We start from the raw sequence: 18,184 nt of genomic DNA, 5'->3' as shown, positions 1-18,184 counted from the left end.
ATTTGATTGTTTCCAATTTGCTGAAATTGTAAGCAATGGTACCAAGAACCTTTCTATTTGCATCTCCTTGGGCATACATGTGAACATTTTCTATGACATATATCTAAGTGGCCCTAACCTCCTAATCTAATGTCACATCTTCTTAGATAAATGCCAGGGAGAGGGAGAGGCAGAGAGGAGAACATCAATGTCTCATGTCCCTCATTTTCACTCTCTACCTCTGCCAGACGGGAGAGAGTATGACTGTATGTAATTGGGGAAAAGGGAAATATTCTCTTTTTTAAAAATTTAACTTTTAATCAAGATAGTTACCTTATTTTGAATTTCAGATGCCATTAAAAGAAGGTCTGAGATTTTTCTGTTTATAAGGAATAGTATTTGTTAAATATGCTTGGTAACCTGTTTACCCAATGAAGGTATTCTCTAATAGTGCAATATTTAGATCATGTGGTAGTCTATGGTTTAAGACATTTAGGATATTTAATATACCCTTGTGTGTTCCCTGATTCCTCAGATAGAGAAATTTCTTTCCTAATTGCTCAGATTTTAATCCCCTTTTCTGGTAGCATTCTCTCTTTAGGATTGAGGTTGCCAAGTGATCACCCATAAGCCATATTAATCTATGGGCATGTTTAATTTGGCTTGTTTGGTTTAAAATATTTTCAGCCAGCACTTAATGAATAACAGATTTTATGTAAACATCTGGATTTTCATCTTAGCAATGACAGGCTAGCTGATAGGCCATATGTTCTCCAGATGGCAGGAGTCCCCACTACTCCCTACCTGATTGTACCAGATCCTTTGCATTCATTTCATCACCTTCCCAGCCCCAATGGGCATCTGAGTTGACCATCTCCGCTCTCAGGCCTTTCAACATTTCTTCCCTATAATAAGCAGCTGAAGGAATTGCTTATACAAAGGTTCTGAGCCCACAAAACACAGACAAAAACTGTTGCCTTTCCTGGAAACTCATCTTTAGGCCAAGAAGACTTTTATAGGAGTCAACGGTTTCAGTTCTTAAGAAATGGATATTTGATCAGGCCTGTAAGTCCTAATTGGAAACTTTAATGAGTCAAGATCTCATTGCTGATTCAGAGAAGGTCAAAGTAAGGACCCAGGCCCACCTGACCCCAGAGCTCCTCTTCCACATGGTTTATATTTTCTGTTCAACCAGCCTGAATGACTTCAGCAGCGCCCCGCCTTCTGACCTCCACATTCATTCTTCTTCTTCCACAAATTCCAGCTCCAAGCCTGATAGCCTCATGAAGAGATTTCTGTTCACCCAGTATTGCTCTTGAATCATAGCCCTCAACAGTATTTCTCTTAATCATTGTTGTAAACATAAAGTTGTTGACTGTATCCAGATTGAGTATCTACTCTTTGTTGGCAAATTTTAACCATGCTAACTTTGTGAGCCCAGATCTCTTGTGCAGTACGGCCTAGGAGAGCTTAGGAATAAAGATTGAGCAAAAAATAGCATGCTTGCTTTGGGGCTGAAAATCAGACACCATCTTTGTTCTCCAAGAAATATATGGAGCAATGCAGGATAGCAAGATTGAGCTTCAGCGGAAATGCCACAGAACAGGGAGATTGTATATATGCTGAAACTATTCAGTTGCCTTTCATGAATTAATAGAAGAATGCTTGCAGTTGCCCCTCTGTACCCATGGGTGTTCATGTTAGTGAGTTCAACCAACTATGAATTGAAAATATATATTTTTAAAGATTGTGTTTATACTGAACACGTACAGACTTTTTTCTTATCATTATTCACTAAACATTATAGTATAACAACTATTTATATAGTGTTTACATTGCTTTAGGCATTACAAGTAATCTAGAGATGATTAAAAGTATATGGGGGATATATACAGGTTTATCTGCAAATATTATGCCATTTTATGAAAGAGACTTGCACATCTACTGATTTTGGTATCTGTGGGGTGTGGGGTCCTGGGAACCAATCCCTTATGAATTCAGAGGGGTGGTTGTATCTTTTAATTCACACTAAGAGAGAAAAGGGAGTGAAAAAGAAAAGCAAACTCATGCTTACTCACAGCTTTGTTCACTTCCCTCTTTACTGTGGTGACAGATCTTTTTGTTGTGACTGAATTAATAAAAATCCCAGAAATAGAATGAGCGTTGGGGTAAACATCAGTCAGTACTTAGGAAGGCTGTTGTTCCTAGCGATCAGATATGAAGGACTTCGAAGAATGTGATAAGGAAAGTACGGAGAAGGGAAACTGGCCACTTCCTGTCTCCAATCTTTAGGTGGGGATCAAAGAGGGCAACCTTGGTTGTAAAGAAAAAGAATGTCCTCATTAAACATCTGAAAAAATGCATCTGTGTAGTGGGCATGCAACCTACCCTACACCATCCCCTTGCTCTTAGGTGTGCTGTGGTCTCTGATTTTGTCCCAACCTGCTACTGCTGAGGAACACCATGTGATTAATAAAATATCTAAACCCTCTCCATTGAGTCCTCCAAGTTCTTTCTTTGAGATTAGTAAACATTATATTGGGCTTTTGCAGCCCTGGTGTTGAAAAATGAGAAAATTATTCTGTTTATAGATTAAACTATGGCAGAAGGAAAATAAATCCATATATAGAGTTCCAGATGTCCACTGTGGTTTGGGACCTCAGACTGGGTAATACATAATGTAAAATCTGGACTCTAGGCCAGGACTCTGAACAACAATAACAACAAAAAAGTAGTTCAGTTTCTATTCCTTTGTTTGCCCTTGGATTCCCCCAGGCACTTAGATGATGAGGGGCTGCAAATTTGGTATATAATCCAAGAAATGTTGGGTTCTAGAATATTCTCTCCCTTCCTTCTATCTTAACTGCCACTTCCCGCCTTCCTTCCCTGGCACAGAGCAGAATGTATGGTTGCTTAATTTGAAGTAAGATGTAAATGACTGATGATTTAAAGTGACTAATATAGCAAAAGCACAAGTTCGTTGCTCACCACTAAATCCCCTGCTTTCATTTCTTCCCCTGATTTTACATGTCGCTTCCATTCTGATTCCCTTCTAGGGCTTGATGCTCAACTCTTGCCCTTGCCTGGGTTCCTGAATTCCATCACTGTTTCTGCTTTTGCTCTGTTCACCAGGTTTTTAGTAATTCCATCATAACTATCCTGATCTTGCTCAGAATTTGAGGGACTCTACCCAGCATTGTAGCCTCCCTTAATGTTTGCATTTGAAAGGAGTTCAGTGGTTACCCCAGAAGAATTGATTTTGAATGCTGACATTTTCATTGGAGGCCTCTTTAATGCCACAGGTCAGTGCCACTATTCTCTGTGGGTCTATGGCAACCATAAACCAGCAGCTGTGGCTTTTGGTATAGATTCCTGTAAAGCTCTGGCTCAGTCTTCTAGGCGGTGCTACTCAGAGTCTGGTCTATAGGCTACTGTGGGCAAACTGTTATCAGCCTATGATAAACATAGAAATTGAGTGTAAACATTTAGAAACTTTTGGAATAATTCTCTTATTATTTTCTCTGATGGCATTTTTTGAAATTTAATATTTATTGCATCTAATAAAAAATAAAGTTTACTGTTTTATGCTTTTGTTCCTTCCATTACATTTTTAGTAAGTGCTTATTATAAAATATCAACATACTGGAAATTAAAACAAACTAATCCTTCAACAGTGTCAAATATGGTAGCCCCTGGCTGCAAGTGGCTCTTGAGCAGTAACAATGTGTGAGCAATTAAAATATAATTAATGAATTGAATTTTTATTTAAATTTAAATAGTCATTATATTGGATAGGACAGGTCTGGCATATTCATCAGCATATAGTAGGTTCAATGTTTACAATTTTATTAAAATATTAAATAAGTCAGATAATGCTTTTAACACTGGGCACATATTGGTGAATGAGAGGAATACAGTCCCTGTATTCATGAAACTTAAGGACTAGCTGAAAGCAGAACTTGACACTACTTTTGCAACAGAAATTGTTAGCTTCTTCTCTGGAACTCAGCAGATCACCTGGGGCCCTTAATGGTTATCTTAGGAGGAAATGGTAAATAGGATCTTTTATGGACCAAGAATTTCTGCCCTCCCAATCCACCTTAGTGTGCAGAGTTGGTGGTGAGGCATGGGTAGCTAAATCTGTTTAAGAGCCAAGGAGCCTCCTAGAAAGAAAGAAATTGAGACTACTACCTATCAACTTTAGTCTTCAAAGGATTAATAAGTTTAGGACAACAATGGCCCTAAGAGGAACTCAAGAGAAGGAAGTGAGGACAAGTGTCTCATGTTCAACACAACAAGTGTGGAAGAGGCTGGCTGTGCACAGCTGTGGTTAAGGCAGGAAGCCTCCCCTGCCTCTCTAGCCCATGAGGGTCTTGCTTTGGGACCAATGGTAAAGCATATGAGGGTGAGCCATAGGAATTGTAATCTGGTATCATCATGGTCTGCATGGGAATCTGGACCTGCAAGGGTACCTTTTTGCAGTGGATGGAGACACCAGAAGAGAATAAAAATTCTGTACAGCAAGAGTAGAGTCAGAAACAGCACAAAATTAGGGCTCTCTGGTGGACTGACCTAGCTCTCCAGTAGGCTTTCTGCCTCTTTGGAAAGAGCACTGGCCCTGTAAACTGAGAAGGCTTCCTGATAGTTTGTGGGAGGTGGAGAAATGCATGCTGTATGTGTGGGGTGAGACATTGATCTTCTTGCTAAGATGAGCAAGTGGGTGCTTGAGGGATTAATTAGAAAACTAAAAAGAATGCAATGCATTTGTAGCCAAAGCTATCAAAAGCAGGTTCTAGACATTTACTTCTGTGCTGAGTGTATTGAAAGAAGTAGTCAGTGCTGTGGAAGCATACGACAAGAGGATTTAATTTAATAGGTGTGGCAAGGGGGTAGAATTGGGAGACTGATGAAGTGACAGCTGAAATTTAAAGGATGATTATAACTGAGGTAGACAAGAAGAAGGCATTTTAATAACAGAGGACATCATAAAAGAAAGTTCAGAATTGACAGTGGGGTGCCTCTGGGGACTAGAAAATCCTCTATGGTGAGAGCTTGGGCAAGAAGGGTGGGTGATAGTGCTATAGTCAAAGCTGATATGAGTTAGATGCCCAGGGCTCATTGGGACTTCATCCAGTGAGCAAAGAGAAGTCACTGAAGAGGTTGAGCAAAGGAGAATGGTAGACTTTTATTAAAGCCTATTCTAGCCTATTCTCATCTAGAAAGGAAGAACAGATCATTAAGGAGGTGTCAGAATTAGATGCATGGAGATCACTTAGGAGAATTCTGCTGTGGTCCAGGTTGAACACATATGTGGCAGTGAGGTTGTGTTAAAAAGCTGTAAATGTTCCTTCTTTTGCTGTTTCCCATTTATACGTAGAGAGACCATCTCAAGCTAGTCGTGGTGGAGCGCACTTTTAATCATAATGATTTGGGAGGCTGAGGAAGGAGGATTGTCAGTTGCAGGTCAGCCTGTGCAACTTAGCAAGGCCCTGTCTCAAATAAATAAATAAATATTAAAAAAGTAAAAGTAAGTAAGTAAATAAATAACTGACTGGGAATTGTGGAACAAATTTAACAAAATTACACTGTGTATATGTATGCCACCGTGAATTACAACTTTATGTTTATAAAGCACCAACTTGAAAATAAATAAATTAAAAATAAAAGGAAGACCAGTAGAGTAGAGGAAAGGGAATAAGAGAGAGGGGAAGAGGAGGGAAAGAGAAAATATTGGGAACTAAAATGGGGCAAATTAAATTCCATGCATATGATTATGTCAAAGTGAACCCAATTATTATTTATAACTATAATGCACTAATAAAAGCATTTAAAAAAGGGTGAGAGATGTAACTCAGTGATAGAGCACCCTTGGGTGCAATTTCCAATACCAAAAGAAAAATAAATAAATAAAAGAAAGACCATCTCAAAGTTGAGTGATTTGCTTAAGGTCATAGGGCCAATAAATGGCAGTGCCAGATCCGCCTAGCTTTCTGACTCTGGTTAGAAAATCTGTCCACAGAACCTATAGTTCTTTGCTCTAGTCCATGGCACTCAAGGTTGTGTGCATGGCAGACACATTTCTACATGTGTCCATGTATCTTCCATACAAGAAAGCAGGTCTGAATGCAAATGAGCTAGATATGAAGGGGTGTTATTAGATGGACAACCATGATTTCCCTCTGGTTCATTAAAAAGAAATGTTAACAAATTTAGTCACTTAACTCTTACTAGTAACAAAACTTTCTCAATCACAGTTGAGTCTTATATTCCAGTAACTCTGAGCTACTGATATCCTCAGTAATTTTCAAGACAGAGGTGATACCATGCTCTGTCTTTGAGTGTGACTCTATTCCATTCTGTCAAAGATAGCCAGAATAGAAGTAACTAAAGGGTCCTCAGGTCTCAGGCCTGGAACCTTGTTTACAAGAGTCATGTATGTGGGAGCCAAAAGAAGAAAGGCAGAAGGTAAGACTTCAGTGAGTCGCATCTGCCACAGCCCTCTGAGAGCATAGATTTGTAAAATGATTTTATTTAAAAGTCAAACATATATTGAACAAACACTGGAATTCTTCCTCTTTTGCCATGAAGCACCCTTCCCTTCCACTTTCGTTGTCTGCCTTCTCCCTCTTTCCTTCCCTCTCCTCCTTCCTCCCTTGGTCCTTCTTTCTCTCCCCTCTCTTTTCTTTCTTCTCTCTCACTTTTTTCTTTCTTTCTTCTCTCTCTTTTGATAACAGTTTCTTGAATTCTATAGTTAGAGGGTTTTTATGGTCACATTCAAGCTAATATGCGTAGCAGAATGGACTAACAGAGCATGATATATGATAATATAGATGATGGTTTATATATTCTTCATAGCAGATGAGAATACAGAAGTAAATGTAGAATAACAGTCACTAAAAACATGCCCAACCACCTGCACTAGTGCTGCCCCAAATTCCTATCGAATCATTCTCGTATGTCACTTCTTTTTCTATAGACAAGGCCAGTGTAGATCTTGGGAGAAGTTCACTAGGTGCTGACGAAGGGATAGCCAGACAGGCCTGCGTACATCCTGGGATTTTTGCAGCCAGGACAAGGACACCAAGGAAACCAAGGTCAGACACACTAAGGACAGAAGCAGGAGTAACAAATGCTCTGTTCAGGGCTCAAAGAATACAAGCATGCCCTGTGCCAGCCAGCACAGCAGAATGGGAGTGGGCTGGTGAGAACACATTGGGTTAAGGAGGCATGCCAGGGGGAACTGCTGAGACTCCCCAGCCTCAAATAGCCTCACAATCAGTTCTCTTTTCCTTTACTCAGACAGGGGATTCAGATTCCTGGGGGACAGGGGACAGTTTTAACCTGGCTCAAGCCCAGGATGGGGAAAAGAGGTATAAAACTAAATGAATCTTCAGAAAGACTCCTGGACACCTCTCACCTGCATCTGATCACATTGCTGTCTCCATTGCCAAAATGACATTACTCTCATCAGTCTGATGAAAGTTTTTAGCTCCAAGAATAAAGCCTAGCATGTTAGCTATGGGAACAAAACTTTCTCTTTAAAAAGCTCAGTGTATGGAATTTACCTCACTGATGACTAGAGCTATTGTAGGGAAAATAATCATCAGGATGAGCTCAAAGCTCTGTCTTGATTGGATTTCGTGCAGACTTCCCAGCCCACTTGATTACTGTAAATAAAACTTACCTTTTCTAGAATACAGCTTTTGGCAGAGTGGTTTTCTCATGGCTATCATTGTGACTATGAAAATTAAAATAATGATGCAGGAAGGGATGAGAATGAACAGCAGAGAAGTAGTAGGGATGTTGGGTTTCATCTGACCTGGGTGAAGGAAAGAACCAGAATCTTATTACATGGCAGTTCAGAAATAGACACCAAGTTGGCCATATGAGTGGATTTTAACCAACACAGCCACTGTGTTGAACCTTTACTTAGTTACTGTAAATGCTCTGTACATCTCAGCTCACGTATCTTCATGAAAACACTATGAGGTAGGCTTAACTGTAATTTTACTAGTGATGAAAGGCTGAGAATTTTCCCAAAGGTAGACACCAAATGACTTAGCGGAGATACAACCTGGGCTGTCTGCTTCCAGACTCCATGCTTTCTGCCACTCTGATATACCTATTGTCTATCTATCAATCAGCCAACCACCAACTTTCTTTTTTTTCTTCCTCTCTTCCTTCTCTTTCCTCCTTTCCTTTCTCATCATCACCCTTCCTCCCTCTTTCTGGTGGGAAAGTCCCTCAGTCCAAAAATATCTCTACCCCCCCCCACCCCGCTTACACACACACTAACAAGCATTCAAGTGCTTAAGAATCTCTACCATTGCTCAATTTCAAGATCCTTTTGAAAGAGTAGAACATCCCAGGCAGTGGTAATTTAGTAAATTTGGTGATTCCTGCCTTAGTACAATGACTAGAAATGACCCTTGTCTTGGCTAATCAAGATCATGGAACCGAGGAAGACATCAACTTAGTAAAGGAGGGAGATGAGAAGAGCAGTGTTGGAGGCTGTGGAAAGCCTTGTGAGGGAGAGCTCTGGGTAGCTACAGGTTAGAACAGGGGTCTCAGATGGATAAAGGACAGGACTGTAGGGGTATTCACAGTAGGGAGATGAAAGGCTACCAGGTTAGGTTGTGTCATTTTCAAAAGTCTGAGTTTTGTCTCATGGAGCAACTTACACAGAATAAACATAACAGTTTCATCCAGGAGAAACTGGACAAAACTGTTCAGGAGAAAGGGCTCAGTCCTGCCACCTGCCTCCTTCCTACCTTTTCCTTCCCTCTCTTAACAAAGTGTCATCTGAAAACCATAGATTGTTTTAGCTGAGAAGGGATTAGACATTATTTAGTCCTAAGACTGTCATTTTAGTTGAAGGAGCCTCAGAGATGCCTAATAACCAACCCATCTGCGGTCTTCACTTTCAAGTCGGTAACAGAGCCAGGGTGGCATATCCAGCCATGTCTGACCCAGAGCTCAGGCCCCTCAGATACCATCCCCATCCAACATAGGACAGTGAGAGTTAAGAAAGAAAAGAATAAAGAACCTGTTTGGATAAGCAATGTTGGATAATGCATATTGACTACAATCTTCTTTACGTCTAGGAAGTGCTTATGAGGCACTTGCTGCATTTAACATTGCAAGTAAGAAGACCGGGCTCCTCATTGTCCCCACAATGGAAGGGGTCTCTGCTCATTGCCTGGGCAGGTTCCCTCAGAGTCCCTTGCACATGCATAAACTCTACTCATTCCTAAAGACTTTGCAAAATTGAACATGCTAGAACATCATCTACGTGGACTCTAAGTATTTGGAGGATAAAGGCCTTATCTAAGTCACCTCTGAATTTTCTGCACTACAGCACCAACCATGTATATTTACATGTCAATAAAATTTGTCATGCCAAATTGATGGGCTGTGTGTCTAGTCCACCTAGTTGATTTTCCTAGCTATTAGTTACCTTGTGGTAGACTGAGGGTTATCCCTTTAGACCATCCTATCTTTCTCCTTAGTATTAGTGCATTATCTGAACACATAGCTTCTCAGAGACAGCATTTCCGGTACCCACTGAAGTTAGTGTAAGATAAGTTCAAACAGAGAAGTGGTCTTCTGGATCTCAGCCTTAAAATATTGGATATATCTCCATTCTTTTTCCTTTTTGAGGATCAAAACACAGATTTGGCAGTGACTCTGCTTTGACAATTCAACATTCTTGAGAATGGAAGAGCAACAGAGTAGAAATAATCCGGAACATTGAATGGATTTATGGATGTAGTTGATTAGCTGCTCTGAACTACCTTCTATCTCAGAATATTGCATGGGGAGAAATATATTTCTGCCTTTTTTGAGTTACTGTATTTTTGGCTCTCTTCATTATAGCAGCTTAGGCTGTATCCTAAGATATATCCTTCTAGATTGTTTTATAATAATTGAAAGTTCTTTAGCAATGATATAATGATGCAGTGGCAAAAATGTTTGTCTTGTTTTACCCCAGTCCCATGCATTCATAAGGAAGTCATAATCTTGCTAGAGGTGCCATGTTTTTTTCCTGTTTCCTCCCTTTCTGAGTGCTAAGCCCTTTCCAAGATACTTCCTTAAATCATCATGATAACCTTTTGAGGTATCCACTATTATTTACCCTCATTCTACACCTGAGAAACTAATTTCTAGGGTGACTAAGTAGTATGTTAAAGTTCTCAACATTTGAAATTCTGTCTTTAGAGACCATGTTCTTGACCACTGCCTGGAGTTACCTCTAGGTGTCCTAGGAGGCCTTCACTTTTCTGCCAGTCCCACAAAGGTCTTTTTATAGTCATTTCCTGTGCTGTAGTCCAGTTACATTTCCAAGGAATATGCAATAACTGGCTAAGCACAAGAAATCCTATGAATTCATTCCTCCCTAACTTCTGATTGAAAGTTAGGATGTTCAGTCATTCGTGCTAGAGTTTCAGGCACACCTCACACGCTCTCATTTCTGTGTTTGTCTTATTCATTGACTTCTGGAGAAGCTTGTGGTGGTTCACAGCAACCATGAGTGAACAGCTTGATTTATAAGAATGAGTAGAAAGGGAACAGTCATAAGACAACTTGAAAATAGCTTTGAGAAAAAGAAGCAAGGCACCTGTTGGAGGATGTGTGAATTTTGGGTTTTGTTGCTGGTATTTGTGCCACAAATTGGGACATCATTTGGCTGCCTTGATCTGACTTCCAATATAGTCTGGTAGTTGAGATAATGGGACAAAAACCAAGTCTCGAACCCATCAACCCAACATTGATTGAACAATTATTATTAAAGGCAATGCACTCTGCTTTTCATTTAGTCTAGCTATGGGACGAGGTATTTTCTAATTCTTGTCCACATCCATTCTCTCCATTTTGATACTCTGCTCTGAGACCTGGTATGGCTGACCTTTATGGAAGCCATCAGTAGACTCCATTGTTCTCAATAGAGAACAATGGGTTCAGTCAATGGGAGGCACTGGCAGGAAATTGGAGGTGGGAGGAGAACAAGGTTGGAGTGACATTCTTCCAGCTTCTGCCCTTTGTAGTCGCTGCAGCTGGCAGTCTCCCTCTTCCGAAGAAGGTTATATCTCCTAAGTGATGCTGTTCCTACAGCTGTCTCCTCCTGGTTCCAGCAGCTTCTTCAACAGTGGTAACAGTTCCCTCAATATTGATGCCCTATGTCCTGCACTATCCTTTGTAGTTTTCCTAAATTCTGATCACACCTTCATAAACAGTCCTTTTATTACACCCTCCTCAAATGACTTACTTTGAGTGTGCCACCTTGCTCTTGCTTGAACTCTGTCTGGTAGAGCTAGGAGGTGGGGCCAGGGCAGCTCTTACCTTGAGGGTCAATGATGGCTGAAGTAAGTTCTTTCATCTTAGCATTCCAGAATATGCAGCTGAAGTTTCTGCCAGGCTGTGGCTTTAGGCGCAGAACACTAGTGACTTGGTAGAAGCCTTCAGGGGTCCTGGTATAGCTGGTATTGGCAGGAACACTGACATTTGACCAGGACACTTCTGCTAGGGGATAACCTCTGGCCTGGCATGTGAGTTCCACCTCATCTGTCCCTGTGACCTTGAGGATGCCAGTATCTATTTTCTTGTAGGAAGCTGGACAATAATGAAAAAGAAGTAAGTCTTTCATTTCTTATTTCGGTAGAGGTGTGTACCCAATACCATGTGAAATGAATAAAATTAACACTATTAATATTAACTAATAATATTTTCACTTTTATTCTTGGTACACTCACACACTATTGGTGGGACTGCAAATTGGTACAACCGCACTGGAAAGCAGGTTTTTTTTTTTTTCCCCTAAAAACCTAGGAATGGAACCATCATTTGACCTAGTTGTCCCACACCTCAGTATATATCCAAAGGACTTAAAATCAGCATATTACAGTGTACAGCCACATCAGTATTTATAGCAGCTCAATTCACAATAGCTAAATTATGGAGCCAATGTAGGTGCCCTTTGGCAGATGAATGGATAAAAAAAAGTGTGGCATATATACACAATGAAGTATTACTCATCCATTAAGAGGAATGACTTTATGACATTTTCCAGTAGATGGATGAAACTAGAGACTGTCATGCTAAGTGAAATAAGTCAGTCCCCAAAAATTCAAAGGTTGAATGTTTTCTGATATGTGGCAGCTAACCCACAATAAGGGGAGTGGGGTAGAGAATAGAAATTCAGTAGATTTTACAAAGGGGAATGAAGAGAAGGGAGAGGAGATGGGAATAGGAAAGACAGTATAATGAATTGGACATAGCTTTCCTATGTACATATCTGAATACACCACATTGAATCTCACCATCGTGTACATCCACAGAAATTAATTAAAAAAATAAACTATGAGTAAATGGCCAAAAGAACACTAGAGGGAAGAGAGTGGGGGTGGGAAAAGGGAAGGAGAAGGAGAGGTACTGGGGTCCTAATTAGAATAAGATGTGTTCCATGCTTGCATAATTATATAAAAATGGATTCTACTATCATATATAACTAAAAAGAATGAATAAAATAAAATAATAAAGTTTAAATTATAGAAATAAATAAAATAAAAACCCTTTCTCTGTCTTGGATATCATATTGGTTTACATACATTGAATTATTTAATCCTTACTATACAATAAAAATTTAAACTATATGCTGACCCTTGGAGGTAAATTAAATTCATATTCTTAGTGTGTAAACAGAGAAACATCAGGGGGACTTGAGTATATGCTTCCTGCCTTCTGCGTTAGAAACACCATTGCAGGACGATTCTTCATGTAATTACAGAAGCCTAGGGTGGAACAACATGAACAGGAATATTTTTTAAGGTTAACTGAAGATAGAGAGGTTGAGTATCATGCCCAGAATCATGGGGATAATAACTGGAGTAACCAATATTTGAATATTGGATGGTTGTGATTTGATCTGAGCAGCGCTCCAAGCTACCACACAATGTCACTTCATATAGTGCTATAACTTATCTCACAGCTGGGGGCTGGAGAGAGGCTAAGGGGCAGATAAACAAAATCACTATATAATCCCATATCTCATTTTATTCAGTGCTTTTTAAAATATTATCAATGGAAAATTTACTTTATAATTTGTCCCTTTCTCTATTCTATTTGAGATTAAGAGAAAACACAAATATATAGGTAATGTCTATAGTCAAGAGTTGGATTTATTTATTATGTACTTCTCAACACACATACACACACACACACATACACACACACTTTTGTACAGTTCATGCTAAGTGAATTAACCACGTATGGTTCCCTAACCTCTAAAAAACTAAGATCTAAAATGGACAAAGGTGATATGGAAAGGGACAGAAAGATATAAGGGCAAACTATTCAACAACTTAGGCCACTTCTGAAAATAAACAAATATTAACACCATTTAGAGATACCAGGGAATGTGGAAAGTAAACTGTTGATTTTGGGTGAGGGAGCCAGTATTGGCTTTTATTAGGTAGGAAATATTTCTTTAAGAAACAGATTTCAGGGGTTGAGGTTGTGGCTTAGTGGTAGAGTGCTTGCCTCACATGTGTGAGGCACTGGGTTCAATCCTCAGCACCACATAAAAATAAATAAATAAAAATAAAGGTATTGTATCCATCTACAACTAAAAAAAAAATAAAAAAGAAATATATTTAAATACAATCTCTGAAGTAAAGGTAACCTCAAAGTAAAAGCAGTGTGATAAAACTACTACTTTTTTCTTAAATTTTTGGGGATACACATAGGTAAAAAATTTGTGAAAAGTGATTCACATTACAATAATAACAACTATGTGGAAAACATAAATATGTATAATTTAGTTAATCTTTTCTATGTGTTGATCTTTGTGCCATACTACAGAAGAACATAAATATTTGCTCTCCATACATTTTGACCTCTGCTAACCTTCCTTTGTGTACTTCATTTAATGATGTGCTAATTTGATTCCTTATACTCAAAGACACCCACTGAACTGAGTTCTGCACCATGAAGAACTGTTCATAGCCTATAGGTCTTAGGTCTCTCTCTTGAAATTCTAATCTCCACGGGGCAAGCAAACCCTGCTGGGCCTACTGTGTGTGTATGTGTGTGTGTGTGTGTGTGTGTGAGAGAGAGAGAGAGAGAGAGAGAAAACAAAACCTCACAGGGGTGTGGTGGCTCTAACCTATAATCCCAATGGCTAGGGAGGCTGAGGTAGGAGGATAGCAAGTTCAAGGTAAAACAAACAACAAAAAGCAAAAGCCAAAACCAAACATCAAAAACTAAACCTTTGGCATTTTTTCAGCTTCCATCTGAGCTTGGAGCATTTTTTTGGTGGGGGGCGGAAGTTAAGCCAAGGGCCTCTTGCATGCTAGGTAAGAGCTCTACCACTAAGCTATACTTCTCCAACCCTGGGGCAGATGTTCTTATCCATGATGAGTGAATAGTGAATTTAGAGTCTGATCTGCAACTCTGGGTTCCTAGATTAAGATGAGGGAGCAAGAAAGAAGAGGTTTCCTATTCTAAGTCACATTCTCCAGTGTAAATTACCCCAGAGAAAACCCCAAGGGAGCAGAGGAGGGGGAAATCATGTGCTCATCAAACCAGACATGGTGTTCATTTCCCATTTGGTGTTGGATTCTCATGTGCATCACTTACTTATTCCAGAACTTAGAGAGGAGCTGGGGTTAGTGACTTTAATACCTGGATGCAGCCCCATAACACAGATGTTATCTCAGTTAAACTATACACTTACCCTTGGAGGTAAATTAAATTCATATTCTTAGTTTGTAAACAGAGAAACATCAGGGGGACTTGAGTATATGCTTCCTGCCTTCTGCGTTAGAAACACCATTGCAGGATGATTCTTCATGTAGTTACAGAAACGTAGGGTGGAGCAACATGAACAGGAAAAAGAATGTTTTCCTGAGAGATCTAGTAGGATCCAGGACTAGCAGCTGAAGAAAATTAGGTTCTGAAGCAAAGGACTTGACCTAGTTAGACTCATCAGTCTCCTTAGAGCCAAATTTTGGCTGATCTCTAGCAATCACACAGTATCTGAAGCATGCATTTAGAGTGTTCACTTTATCTCTTATGTTATTTATCTACATTTATTTTCCCTTGATTCTCTTATAATCACTTAATCCTATTCTATTGTATTTCTATAAACTCTTTGGTCTTTTGCAGAACAAAGTCAAGAAAATGGATAACTTAGAGCAGTGTGTTGTGTGTGAGGGTCCTGCTAACTTCTGTAGGGTGGCTTGGGACAAGCAGTTCATCTTAGCAGCTGAGGTGAGACCACCATTGAGTGGTGATTTCAAAACTAGGAGGGCCAGGAATTAGGAGCTTGTCTGAAGCTTTAATTGAGATATATAAATGATGGGGCAGATGGAAAAAAGGTTCAGCTAAAAGAATCAGCAAGGTTTGGAGAAAGAACAGAAGCCCACATCCTACATTACAACATCCAAGATTGCTCTACAGTCTCTATTTTATTTGGGAAGTGGCTGAAGAGGTATTATATCAGCAACACATGATGGGGAAGCTGGATGGCGGTTGATATTCTTCAGAAAAGATGAGTAAATTTTAGAATTTCAAAGATGGAAGTGGTCTTAAAATTCTAATTTCCTAATTCCTAATATCTTCTGCAGTAACTCTGCTAGATAACTATCTAGATGAATGTACCATGTGCATTTGAAAATAATGTATATTCTGCAGTTGCTGGGTGTAAATTTTATAATATCAATTAGTTCAAGTTTGCTAATTGTATTGTTTAAATCTTCTATGTTTTCTTTCTTTTATTTATTTTTTTGTGTGTGGTACTAGGGATTAAAATCAGAGGTGTTGTTCCACTGAGCTACATCATCAGCCTTTTAAAATTTTTATTTTGAGATAGGATTTTAATAAATTGCCAAGCTTGGCCTAAACTTGGGGATCCTCCTGCTTCAGGCTTTGGGGTAGCTGGAATTACAGGCATGTGGCTACCATTCCCAACTTCTTCTACTGTATTTTCTGGTTTGTTTGTTCTCTCAATTATAATAGAGATGAGTTGAAAGCTCAAATATGATTGTAGATTCGTCTCTTTCTCCTTTCAGTCAGCCAATTTTTGTTTGAAATTTTGATAGTAAGTTGATGGATGAACACACATTTAAGATTGTGTCTCCTTGTAGGATGGATTCTCTTTTTTTCCATATTTACTTCATTTATTTTCATAATTGTCATTTACATAGATATACCAGTTTGTTAAGTTGATCCTTGTTCCCAGTTAATACATAATTCTAGAACAAACGTATTTGAACATAAGTCTTTTTGCAAACCTGTAGTTTTGCAGTTTATTTTCAAAAAAGGAAAGAGAATGCCTTAAATATTTTTACCAAGACTTTGAGTGATTTACCTCAACACTCTTGCCAATGGCACTAAAATTTTAGTCACTTTACTGTTGAAAAATGGAATTGCATTATTGCAGGACCGATTCTTTTATCATTATGAAATACTTTTTATATTTAGTAGTACCTATTTTTTCTAATCCTAGTAATGAGATAGATAGTTAACTTTTAGTTAAGTACAACCTCAAATGGAAGCTCCTCCTTTATCTAGAAGCAGTCTTTGCCTGGATTAGGCAGTCTTGATCAGGACTAATAAGCAAGTTAAACTTTTATTGGGAAGATCATCCTTACACAAAGTCTCTTTGTAGCTTCAACCCATTGGTAATTGTTTGGTTTAGTATCACAACATAAGGTAAGCACAGTAATTGATAACATGGACTTCAGAATCTGAGGGGTTTTCTTCTTCTTCTTTTTTTGGTACCAGGGATTGAACCCAGAGATGCTTAACCACTGAGCCATATCCCCAGCCATATCTCCAGCCAGTTTTATTTTTTTCTCTTTAAGTTGCTTAGGGCCTCAATAAGTTGCTGAGGCTAGCTTTGAACTTTTGATCCTTGTCTCACTCTCTATCACATTGACGCAAATGAGAAGAAAAAATGTAGTTTTGCATGTCTTGGTCTTGAGGATCCAGGCAAATTTCTAGCAATCACTGAAATAAATCTTTTAGAATTGTTTTCCATTCGCTTGTTAAACAGCCCGAGAGAAGAATTTGATTAGTTTGCAATTCCCAGGAGCTTTTCTCCCTTTGAAATTCAGGACATTATTTTCTTAACTCCAAATTTCCTTATCATCTTGTTTCCCCAAGGGAAAATAGACATTGAGAACAGAGATATAGCTCTATGGTAAGTCATGTTAGCAAATGCTTTCCCTGGCCTTAGAGACTTAACAGTTGACCTTTTCACTTCTGCCTTGATTTTTCTTCCACTGCTAGTCCTGAGCCCTTGGTCTTCCTGTTCTTTAAATGGAAATCATGCTGTCTCTTCCTGTACCTGTTGAAGTTACCCTCTTGTCCATCTTGGGCTTTCTTTCTTTCTTTTTTTTTTTTTGGCTTAAAGTACTTCCAAAAACATCAGCAGATTCCTGGTGTTAGCTCTTTCCTGTACCAATCTCCACCTTACTCTGATCTGTGTGGGCTCCTTGGCATCATACCCCTCCTGGTCTGTTTGACCTTGTGTACTGTTTACTTCAGCCAGGCCCCCTGCCATAGATTGTTCCCAGTCAGAAAAATAAGCAGAAACCACAGCCCTTTATTATATTACCTCTTCTGGATGCTCTAGCCATTACACCTCACATTTCTCCTATCCCTTTGAAATCAACTCTCTCTTCACTATATTTAATGTGAATTGCTATATGGACATTAAAGAAGGTAACATAAACCTATTTTCAAGGTTTATGCCATGAATTTTAAGGCAAAAGTCCTCCAGTCCTATTTCATTTATGGGAACCCTCACTGGGGCACCAGATCTACCTTGCTTCCTTTAGAAGTCTCTGATCAGGAGAAGATACTCTTAGGTGCTGGTCCTAAATATTTATTTTGCTTGCATTACTCCTAAAAGAACTAAGAAACACTATGGTCCCTCATTAATTCTTAGAATTTTTTTATAAGTTTCTATATTGGAAAATTAGAATTTTAATAAATATTTATATTATATTTTTTTAGTAAAACAACTATTTCATTCTTATATATGCACATAATGGCATCTAAATATTAAAAAAACTGTCTTTTTTTACACACCACCATCCACTGAAAAATACAGAGAGAAATTGTTTTCTAATGATCAGAGCTTTATATTGTATCTTTTCTTGAATCTCACTTCTTATTTTAATTTCCCCATAGAAGTTATTTT

At 38.9% G+C, this 18,184-nt stretch overlaps 1 protein-coding gene and 1 long non-coding RNA gene across 2 annotated transcripts in view; one reads left to right on the top strand and one right to left on the bottom strand.

Annotated features, from left to right (window-relative positions):
• Positions 1-18,184, bottom strand: part of Pdcd1lg2 (programmed cell death 1 ligand 2) — a 68,141-nt gene that overhangs the window by 14,469 nt on the left and 35,488 nt on the right. The window contains exons 4-5 of the mRNA XM_027943076.2: positions 11,320-11,589; positions 7,664-7,798 (exon numbers count right to left, since the gene is read on the bottom strand). Coding sequence (XP_027798877.1) covers positions 7,664-7,798; positions 11,320-11,589 — 405 coding nt within the window. The remainder of the gene's footprint in view (positions 1-7,663; positions 7,799-11,319; positions 11,590-18,184) is intronic.
• The window catches only part of LOC139701511 (uncharacterized), a 111,622-nt gene that overhangs the window by 69,463 nt on the left and 23,975 nt on the right, over positions 1-18,184 (top strand). The gene's annotated exons all lie outside the window — the stretch shown is intronic.

Source organism: Marmota flaviventris, chromosome 13, assembly GCF_047511675.1.
Source record: "Marmota flaviventris isolate mMarFla1 chromosome 13, mMarFla1.hap1, whole genome shotgun sequence".
Classification (NCBI taxonomy): Eukaryota; Metazoa; Chordata; class Mammalia; order Rodentia; family Sciuridae; genus Marmota; species Marmota flaviventris.
The sequence above is the reverse complement of the archived record's forward strand: the minus strand, read 5'-3'. Positions and strand labels throughout refer to the sequence as shown.